The sequence below is a fragment of the Telmatherina bonti genome (assembly GCF_933228915.1).
Source record: "Telmatherina bonti genome assembly, chromosome: 6".
Classification (NCBI taxonomy): Eukaryota; Metazoa; Chordata; class Actinopteri; order Atheriniformes; family Telmatherinidae; genus Telmatherina; species Telmatherina bonti.
The window spans coordinates 17,151,456-17,162,499 of NC_136624.1; the positions used below are offsets into that span (position 1 = coordinate 17,151,456).

At 40.6% G+C, this 11,044-nt stretch overlaps 1 protein-coding gene across 1 annotated transcript in view; it reads left to right on the forward strand.

Moving 5' to 3' along the window:
- pmepa1 (prostate transmembrane protein, androgen induced 1) overlaps positions 1 to 11,044 on the forward strand; it is a gene marked incomplete at both ends in the record, with an annotated part of 31,000 nt that overhangs the window by 19,642 nt on the left and 314 nt on the right. Inside the window, 3 exons of the mRNA XM_079241625.1 lie at positions 8,426 to 8,580; positions 9,639 to 9,692; positions 9,824 to 10,167. Coding sequence (XP_079097751.1) covers positions 8,426 to 8,580; positions 9,639 to 9,692; positions 9,824 to 10,167 — 553 coding nt within the window. The remainder of the gene's footprint in view (positions 1 to 8,425; positions 8,581 to 9,638; positions 9,693 to 9,823; positions 10,168 to 11,044) is intronic.

Sequence of the window (11,044 nt, forward strand, 5' to 3'; positions counted from 1 at the left end):
TCCATTCCCCTGCCCTCCCCCTCCATCTCCTCTGTTTCCTTGCTCTCTCTGAGCCATCTGACTCGGCAATGACCGCCTGTGACCTTTTGCTGAATGCAGGAGGAGGAGGAGGAGGCAGAGAGAGGAGGGCAGGCAGCGAATGACAAATGAGCTAATTGCTTTAGATTAACCATGGAGTATCTGCCTGCCTGCCAGGCCTGCAGCCTCCTCCTGTCTAGACACCACAGAGGGAGGGAAGAGATCAGCAGCCTCTCTCATGCAACGTAACCACCAAGTAAAAACTGCTTGAATAAGTTTTTTTCTTTCTGATTCCTTTCAAACATCACATCAGCTTGATATATAAATCAGATGTGGACAGTAATCTGCTCTTATTTTGAATTCAGAATTGTTTTTTTGTGTGTGTGTGTGTGGGGGGGGGGGGGGGGGTCTGGTCACGTGACAACATCTTCTTCTTTATCGATTGTTCCTGATCTTGAATAAAGTATAGTTTGTTAGTGCTGTGAATTTTAAAAGCATACCACAAAGTAAGGACCACAAAGTGCATGGCGTGCTTTGCTATGACTGCTTTTTTATTTTAAGTGAGTTCATGCTTTTTTACTACAAGACGTAGTGCTCTAGATGCATTTTAAGATATTATTTTCTGTGTGAACACTGCAGTGATACTTTTTAAGGTGTTTAATCAAATTAGTCAAGTTTCTCAATGGACAATTCATCAAGGTTTGCACATCAAATAAATCTGTTCTTGATCATTTTTACTCCATCCAAATCTTGGCCATTTTACTGACGGAGTGAAGCCTTTTTGTCTACTACTTTGGTATTTTGGAAAGATGTCAGTTTTGTTTCTTTTTGTGGGTTTTCGTGGTGGTTACTAACCAGCTTAGAAGTGCATTACCACCAACTAGTTGACAGGACTGTGCTGCAGGATATATAACTGGCTCTGTAGATGGATCAACTTAAATGTCTCATGTGTATCATCTAAGTCAACGTCAATTTAATTTCAATCTGATACCCATTTAAAAATTTACTGCATCATAACAAATTCAATCAAAGAAACCGAATGACTACTTCAGTTGTAGATATGTCACTGGTTGCTGATGAAAATCCAGCACAGAATGATCAAAAAATGTAAAATAGTTATGCTGTTCAGGCAGCTTTCCTCCCATTCTCTAAATAAGACACTATTAGGACAGCTGCCAAACTGGCCATAGCTACAAGTAGGCCTGAACGATGTGGAAAATAAATCGGATTACGTTTTGTTTTTTGTTTTTTTTATATACCAATATTGTGATTTGGTTTGTTCATGGATGCATATATTCTTTTAGACAAGATGGAGGATTACTACAAAATAACCTCAAAAAATAAACTGCTTGAAATATAAACAGTTTCACTTACCAGCTGCAAAATGCAATCTGTGGCCAAACCACAGGTTTCTACTTTGCCCTTGTATTGGAAAGTAAGAAGTTTGATGTGATCTATCTTGTCTCAGTTGTCTCTACATGATTTCTCTTATTTCACACGCAAATACAGAATGCAAATCTAATGTAGCCATGACATGTTTGAGGCTACGATAGATCATCATTACCAATATTTAGAAATCCCAGCCAGGTGCAATTTGTAACTCTCAAAAATATCATAAGAAGGAAAATGAGGAAATTTTTACAAGATGACAGCAAGTCTGACTGAAGGGGATTTGTAAAGACGTGGATGCTACAGGTTTGAAACCTGGAGCAGGCGCCGTGTCACATGAAAATGAATCCCACTTGTTCAGTTTGCTAATTGTAGTGTTTTAAATTGCCATTTTAATTTAAAAACAGCAACATATTCAAGAGTGGCAGTGGCTCAGGAAGTAGAGCTGACCTGAGTGTTGCTAGTTTGAATCCTTCTCCTCCAGTCAATCTATCAATTTGTCCCCGAGCAAGACACTTTACCATTCTCCAGTGTCGGCATTGCTGGTGTATAAATGTGAATAAATGTTTAGGTGGTGGTCTCAGAGTTCTGACACGCATTGGCTGCCGTATTTCCATTAGTGCCAATATGTAGCTTCCTATCACCAAGTGTAAATGAACAATTTATTTGATAGGACCCACTATATAAATCTAGTCAATACTACTACTACTAATAATAATAATGATAATATATTATTATTATCGAAACTGGTTAGAGTTTAATAGAAAAGTAAAGCCTTTATTTGAATAGTCATATGTCTTTCATATGCAATGGTTTAAATGAGCTATGACACATTTTAATTAGTCTGGATGGAGTAAGTCTTTAAAAAAATCCTCAAAGCATCTCCCAAATATTAGTGCCGTAATACAAAGAATACCAAATTTAACTGCAATATAATGTCACATTAAAACTAGTGGGTGTGATGTTAAAGAAAGACACTGCTGAATGGACAAACTAAAGTTTGTGTAAATGTGCCTGAAACAGTATGGTTTGTTCATTAGCAGATGACGCAGTTTCCACCATCTTCTCTTTCTCACCATCATTCATCCTTCTCCTTTTCTCTCCACTCAATCTAGCCGTTTTTAACCAAACAAAAGCAAAAGCTAACATGGCAACAATGGCAGCAGGCACAGGTGATGAGAGAGTGTTCCTTCCATGTTGGTAATCCCATCTCAGCATGCAAAACACTGTGATGTTCCTTCATATTCTCTATTCAAAGAAAAAACTAAAGGTAGGACGGAATGAGGAAACAAAGGAGAGGAGAAATGAAGAGACATGCTGTGGCTAAAAAACATAAACGGACTAAAATAGTTGTTTGTCAGCAGTTGCATGGTTAAAAAGAGCTGTTGTTATTTTCAAAGAAAAAGGAATAGAAAGACACTTAAACATAGCACAGTGCCAGTCTCACCATCTGTGTGAAGCCACCCAGACTGCTTGTTTCTGTGTGTGTGTGTGTGTGTGTGTGTGTGTGTGTGTGTGTGTGTGGGTGTGGGTGGGTGGGTGGGTGGGGGGGCCCGGTGCCTGCGCACAGCTTGTTCTGTCAGCCAGTGCTAAACTCCCACAAACTTCTTTGCCTTAGTTTCCTTCCCTTTCCGTGGCGTAGCGTACTGTACCGTGGCGTAGCGTACTGTACCGTAGCGTAGCGTACTGTACCGTGGCGTAGCGTACTGTAGCGTAGCGTACTGTACCGTAGCATAGCGTACTGTACCGTGGCGTAGCGAGCTGTACCGTAGCGTAGCGTACTGGTCTTTCTGCTGAACATGCTACTGTCATTCAATTCTGACATGAGGTTTGAACTACTGCTTTATTTCTTCCCGTTTCCAAGAAACAGGAAATAAGTACAACATGTTACTGAAATATGTGCCAAAATAAGTAATAATAGCATATAAGGCAAAAAAAAAAGAAAAAGAAAAAGGGTTAACTTTAGGTTTGGTTATTTGTACTCCTGAACACAACAGGACCCCTCTTAGACAAGCTTTGTTGTCATTCCTTTCAATCATAGCCCTCCAGATTTCTTGAAGGCCTTCACACACTTTTGCCAAGATACTCCCACTCTGCTTCAATAGTGTTGTGTGGAGGGCTCTGGGGAGGATTCATTACTCCTTCAGACTACCCGTTCTCCTTACTTAATCTCTTAACAGCTTTTAATTTTTTTAACAATTATATGAAAATAAATGCTGTAAAAAAAAAAAACATAATTATGCAATAAAATACAATTTAATATTAAGTAAATTTACAACAACTGATAAAATAAATAATAAATAGATTATATCAAATAAATAGATGGGTAATAGTGAATTGAAGTTGGTAAATAAATAAATACATTTTTAAAAGTTGATCAAATTTAACAAGAGATACGGTTTGGGGCATATTTGCGACGGTCAACATCAAGGGATTAAGAATGGCTCTAGAGGAGCCTACCTCTATGGAGTCCATTTCTGATGAGACTTCAGCCACCACCATATGGATCAATGTTCCAGATGCATTGCAGGGTCTGCTCTGGTCTTAACTGGATTACTACTTTCCCTTCAGGCTAGAGGTGGTCTACACCTTGGACAGGCTTTACAGTTTTATCACAGGGCCAACAAAGAGACAAACAATGACTCCTCTAAGGTCATTTTCCAATCCCCCATAAATTTGAGATGTTTTCAGATGGCATGCAGAAGACAGATTGACCACAGAGAGCTCCCACAGTCAGGAAAATAAAAATCCACACCATCATTTGAGATTAAAGTTTTGTCAGTTTTGTATTAGCCGTGCAGATAGGAAAGTGGCCAAAGAGTGCATTGGTATGACAGGCCAGGGCCTAGTCCAATGGGCACCTCCACCCTCCACATATCTGGGTGCCTGCTCAACCAGCTGGGCCTTCTAGCACCCTAAAGTGCCTTTGTCATGCTTCAGTGATTCATTGGTCAAAATAAAGTGTTCTTACAAAGAAAAAAAGCAGAAAATGTTTAAAGAGAGACTTTGAAAGACATTCAGAAAGTCTGGAAAACTGTTGAAAGACAACTTCAAGAGATGACAACAAAGTCTGACTCCTTGGAAGTAAAATATCAGAGGAGAACTTCAGCTGGTCCATGGCACCTTCCCTTTCAGTGGTGCAAAATTAAAATGAGACTAACTTAGAAAAAAATTATAGTTGTTCACAGCTCTTTATCTAATTGTTTAATACTGTCATGAAGAATGTTTAAATCATTCGTGGAGCACTTGGAAACGTTTTGAATGCCCCAGTGTTTAAATGTCCCAATGACCCCCACCTCTCCATTCCCCATCATTATTCTGTCCATCTCTCTGACCCATCTGTCTCTCCCAGACGCTCCCACCAATTCCCCCTCCCTCTGTCTCTTTCTCTCCCTCCTCTCCTCCTCCTTCACATTGACCCCTTTTGTTCAGAGCTATTGAGTGGTGGGGGATGCAGGAAGGGTCTGGTCAGCTGTTTCCTCAGTATGTGTGTGTCTGGACAGTGTGGGAATGTGTGTGAGAAAAAGTTGCAGACAAAGCTTGGTGGAGGTTCAGATTGTGTGTGTCGACCGGTGAGGACACACACACGGTGTTAGAGCATCTACAGGACATGTAGTCAGGACTTTCAGGGTAGAGGGAAGTTTTCATTTCTTTTCTTTTGATTGTGTTTTGGTTCTGTTTGAGTTTATCACCTTAGCTTTAAGAAGAGACTCTCAGGTTGTAATCACTGGAGTACAAACACGCAGAGAAAGTTGTGGTCTGAGCAGAGATCTTGTTCCGTGAAGACACTATGCAGCCCTCCTCAGGAAGTCACGACCATGAAAACTGTGTCCAGACACAACTGTGTGGTGAGTTTCTGATGCTTTTCAGCTATGACTTTCTGATCTGTAAACTTGGACATTATTGCTGATGCATTTCAGGAAGCAGAAGTAGAGAATTTACTTCGTGTTTAGGAGTTTCTTTTTAAGTGCAAGTAGCTGAGTTACACCAACTTATCATGAACAATCCTTCACTTGAGTGACAGATATTTCTGGAACTTATGCAAAAAAGCAGAACTTTTCTGAATTCACGCTCTTTAGTTTGGCAACTGTTGCCAAGTTTTTTGGTGGGGGGGCTGGCGTTGGTTTTCGAACAATTTTTTTTCCTGTTTTTTTACAACAGCTCATCCAGACTGGATTTGTTAATGTTGTAAAAGGTTTTGTTTTGATGAATGGATTTCAGACTGAGCCCGTGTTCTACCAAAGTCACTGGACAGATTTTGTTGTCTAGAAAGACTAGTTAAAGGGTCTAGCTAGAGGGGGAGAATAAATTACCCATGTGAAACTCTTTAAATGTCAGATCCCTTTAACTGAAAAGCGGTACTTACTTTTTTTAACTGTATATTACTGTATTGTACATTAACATTAACTTTTCATGGTGCTGCGTGCTATTCTGAGGCTTTAAAATGTAATTAAAAAAGGGGAAATAACAGGACAATATTAATGAATATCTGCTTTGTTAAACATAAATAGAAAGGTATCAGTTTTAACCAGATTCACAGATAAAAACATGAAAAATGATGATGTTATCCAGTTTGTCAAGACAACTGTGGCTTTGATTTTGTGAACAGTGTTGTGGTTTTCAGTATCCATGCTGCCGGGATTTGTTTGGGTTATATAAGGTCCATTTATACAGTCAGCGTGTGATTCAGTCCAAGTGAATGACTGCAAAACATGAAATGGTATGAATGAGTTCTCGGAGTCAGCTGACTGTCTCTTGATGTTGTGTAACAGGTTAGCTGGTCACAACAACTCAGAAAAGTGAACAGTCTGAAAACTGATCTGCAGTGTGTGTCTGACTGCTGGTTACTTTATGTTCCTCTGTCTGACTTGGCCCTGACCTCCGCCTGCTCTCTGTGAAAGAAGTATGCTCTGTTGTGTGTGTGTGTGTGTGTGTGTGTGTGTGTGTGTGTGTGTGTGTGTGGTGTTGATGATGGGGGTGCTGCAGGCAGGGGTGAGGGGGTAGTTCGAGCAGACTGTCTCTAAACAAAGGTAGCCCTGTCTGTCTGGTCTAGTCTGGCTCTGCATGTGTGTGTGTGTGTGTGTGTGTGTGTGTGTGTGTGTGTGTGTGTGTGTGTGTGTGTGTGTGTGCATGTCTGACACCCTGACCTCTGGATATTTGAAAATCTTTTTCTCTATTATAACAAAGACTACTTATAAACTGTGTTTTTGTGCTGTCATTTTACCATTTATTCATACATAATCATATGATTTATTTATTTACTTTTCCCATTATTTTATCCAATATCAAACACAAGCAATGCGGAAACATCAAGATTCAATTGATAGTTTTTACATGTTGTCGGTCATCAGCTGGCTTTACTTTCAAACAATTTCCTGCTTTTTTTTACTTTAACACAATTTCAGCCTGATTGTTATTAAAATGCCACATATGTTACATGTGTTTTGAATAAACAAGTAATAACAATTATTAAGTCTGTCTCCTTACTTTGTGTTTTTTTTTTTTTTAATTTTTCTACTGAAAATCCAACTCCAAACAACAAAACAACAAGCAAATAAAAAAGGGCATCAAAGTCTGTACATACTTTTTAAAATTAAATTAAACGTTCTTCCTTATATTTGCAAATGAAGTCAGCTGAAAAATGTACTTGTTCTTTCATCTACTTGCAGGATTTAATGTCACATATTTGCTCTGGTTGCTTGTTTTTCTGTGTTATCACTGATCCTAATTTGTCTGCTGTTGGTTTCAGAATGTAAAGTGTTGCACACATCTTTACGACTATTTTGTGGAGTAAGATGTTTTCAGGTATACCGTACAAGACTTAAAGCTGTGGTAGTAAATCTTGCTCAGAGACGTTTGTTTTTTTCTTTTTCTTTTTTTTTTCTTTACTCTGGGTGAAGTGGTTCCTCATCCTGATAGTAGTCTATACATTTTGTAATCATGAACATAAAAGAAATATAGTTAGACCCCTCAGTTTACTGTAAGAACACTGACCAATCAAAATGTTTGGGCAAATTGAAGTTGTTCATTTCTTACGTTTTGTAAGCTTCTTCATGGCTGAGAAATTGCAGGAAGGATTTCCCGACCCGGCTCGGTTTATTTTCCTTCTCCTGCTAAGCAGCTGAGAAAGAGAGAAAATCGTTAGTGCAAAATCGTTAGTGCAAAAAGCTGCAAACTAGAAAAACCTTTGCCACGGCTTTTAAATTCCAATTCAGGGTCGCGGGGAAGCTGGAGCCTATCCCAGCTGGCTTTGGGCGACAGGCAGGGTACACCCTGGACAGCTTGCCAGTCCATTGCAGGGCCACACAGAGAGAGATGAACAACCACACTCACACTCACTCCTAGGGGCAATTTAGAGTGACCAATTAACCTATCATGCATGTCTTTGGATGGTGGGAGGAAGCCAGAGTACCCATGCATACACGGGGAGAACATGCAAACTCCACACAGAAAGGCCACTGACTGAACCAGCCAAGAATCGAACCAGTGACCTTCTTGCTGTGAGGCCACAGTGCTAACCACTGCGCCTCTATCCACCTTCCTAACCCTAACCCTGGATCACGGTGGATGTAATTAAAATACGTCCGTAACTTTTTGGTTATCTTGAACACAAACAGATAAACACCAGTAAAAACATAACCTTCTTTGCGGAGGTAAGAAAAAAGCCTTGGATCACATGAAGAGCAAAACCAGAGGGGGAGGAGCCAAAAAAGGGTGCTACTTTCAGATCTTGCTAGCTCCCCAACATTACCTACCCCAGCTGTAATAGCTGTGATTACAATTGTATGCAGTTGCATTAATGGATGTTCTGTGATTTAGTAAAGGCTCATATAACACAACTCTTCCCACAATGCAGCAGGATAAACCACTGTCTATTCACCAGACCCTGTGATAGATTAATGCATCTGTTAAAAATCAATGATGTTTTTAAAATCGTCTATCTCTCAGGCATCCGAGAGCCATTAAAAATATTTCTGACATGTAAACTTACCTCCAGCTTGTTCCTCTGTGTTTACAGCCCAGCTGGAATTCGTCAAGATCTTGGTGATCGTGGTGGTCATGATGGTTATGGTGGTGGTCATCACCTGTCTGCTGAACCACTACCGCCTATCAGCACGCTCCCTGCTCTCCAGACACGCCCCCGCACGCCGAAGACACCTGCCGCTGGCCAATGTAAGTCAGGCGCCATGTTTTCACCTGGACTCCGGTCATGAACAGATGTAAATTCATTAAAAATTCATGCTTGAAAATATGAAATCGCAAAGGCCGTAACAAAACCTCCTCCCCACTGTGACTTTGTTGTTATATTTAGTCACTTTTATTGCTTTGAACGGACTTTGTGGTGTGCAGACGGAGGAAATGAGCCGTTGTTTGGGTGGATTAGTCACAGTGAAAACAGGTCCTAATAAAAGTCAGAATGAGAAGAAAGGCTGAGTTTTAGGCCTGCTGACAGACTGCATGCGATGCCAGTGATTAAACACAGCTGCAGGCTGATGCTAACACCCTGACTCATTTCTCCAACGTCTTGCAACGCCCATTTCAAGATGCACATGCACCGACTTCCACCTGAGGCTTCCTCAAACATATGACTTCACTTGTGCTTCCTGAATCACCTGCTACTGAATCACAAAGTGTGTGTGTGCATGTGTGTGTGAGAATATGAGTAAGCGATGAAGCATAAATGTGTATGCACATCCAAACTCACACACACACACACACACACACACACACACACACACACACACACACACACACACACACACACACACACAGAAAGACCTTGTGATGAGCTCAGGGGAGTCGCAGTGTCCCAGTTAATTTAGATTAGCAGTCAGACACACTGACACACATACAGGAAGACACACGGGCAGAAAACTGCCACTGGAGCAAAAATAAAATCACAAATGGAGGAAAAGTCCCAGTCAGGCAAACCTTACATTAATTTTTAAATGTGTGTTCATGTTGCTTAAATCAGTTCAAGTTTGTTAGCATACAGTTGCTAATGCTAATTACCAGTAAAGTGGAGACAAATGCAGGAAGAAGCAGAACTTGCAGGACAGATGAGCAATTTACTGTTAATTTAACACCAACTGAGCCATCTAGTGGACAAATCTGTAATCAGACCTTATCAGTTTGTGGAACGCTGTCCACTGAGACCATCAAAAAGTGTACATTAAGGGATAGTAAGAACTATTACTATTACTTACTGATTCTGTTTTTTTCTGTCTCAGGAGGGAGGTCTGTGGTCCTCTGAGAGCACAGGGGCAAACGGTGGTCTTAATGAGGTGAGCTTAGCTTGACATGAGCTGTGTTCTTTTCATATTTCAATTCAATGTTTATTCTGTCACAGGATTTTTATCAAGTAAATGTTGTTTCAGTTTGACTGAGGAGTAATCTAAAGTCCTATCTCACACAGCACCAGGTGTATAGTCCACGTCCCCCAGACAGAGGCGTCTCATCCTACCTGCAGCGGGACCAACAGCAGAACCAGACCCAACCACAGCGCTTCCAGCACACATACGCCCCCAGCCGGTTCCAACCGACATACCCTTACCTGCCCCAAAGCCTCATCGATCTTCCTCCCACCATCTCCCTCTCAGATGGCGAGGAGCCCCCGCCATACCAGGGTCCCTGCACCTTGCAGCTCAGAGACCCCGAGCAGCAAATGGAGCTGAACCGCGAGTCGGTCAGAGCTCCTCCCAACCGAACAGTGTTTGATTCCCACCCCCTGGACCCGTCCAACTCCTGTCTGCAAGCCAGGTAACGACAAACAAGCTGGAAGTTGTGTGTTTGGAGATTTTCATTTTTACTGTTTATGCACTAAAACAGTAAAAGGCAAAGTGAACTCATACTATGAAGAAATCACAACAAAACCAGCTGCTTTGGCAATGTAAGAGAGAAAAAGGACAGATTTTTTTGCCAGCTGCTTTTAACCTGGGAATGCTGGATTTTTTTTCTGTGTTAGCTGGTTTTGTTTATTTTTCCTGTAGAAATGAAAACAGCTGATCATTTATGTGATCACCAACATCACCAACACAGAACTGACATGTATGGATCTGAATATTAAAGATTTGATGACAAAAAAAAAAACCTGACGATCTCCTGGTACCATCCAGTTTCCACAACCAGGGCAGCTTTGATGAAGTCAGATTGTTTGTGTTTGTCTTTGTAGTGACTCTGATGTCGGAGAAATCCAGTGTTGTGTTCACAAATGTAACTGAAACATCAAATGCTGCCCTATAGTAGATCAATTAATGCTGTACTGCTGGATGACTATAGAACTTTTCCTGGAGTCTCCTTTTCTCAGTAATGAATGTTTAAAGCGCTGTGGTGATCTAACAGTTCATTTAGGCAAAAACAAATGCAATCAGCATAGTAGTGGTTTATATACATGAAAGTCGCTTTAGATAAAACTACCTAATGAATACAGTGTAGTCAACCTCCATCTCAGCTGTAGTACCAACAATCATAAACAGGATGGAGTCCTGTAAATTGCATCAGTACCATCAAGGGGGGGCAGAGGGACCTGATTGTCAATATTTAAAAACAAATAGCTGTGAACAAAGTATTAACAGGGCTTTGTATGTCTGATTGTTATTTTTCTGCTTTATTCATTTTAATCATCCTTATTACTTTG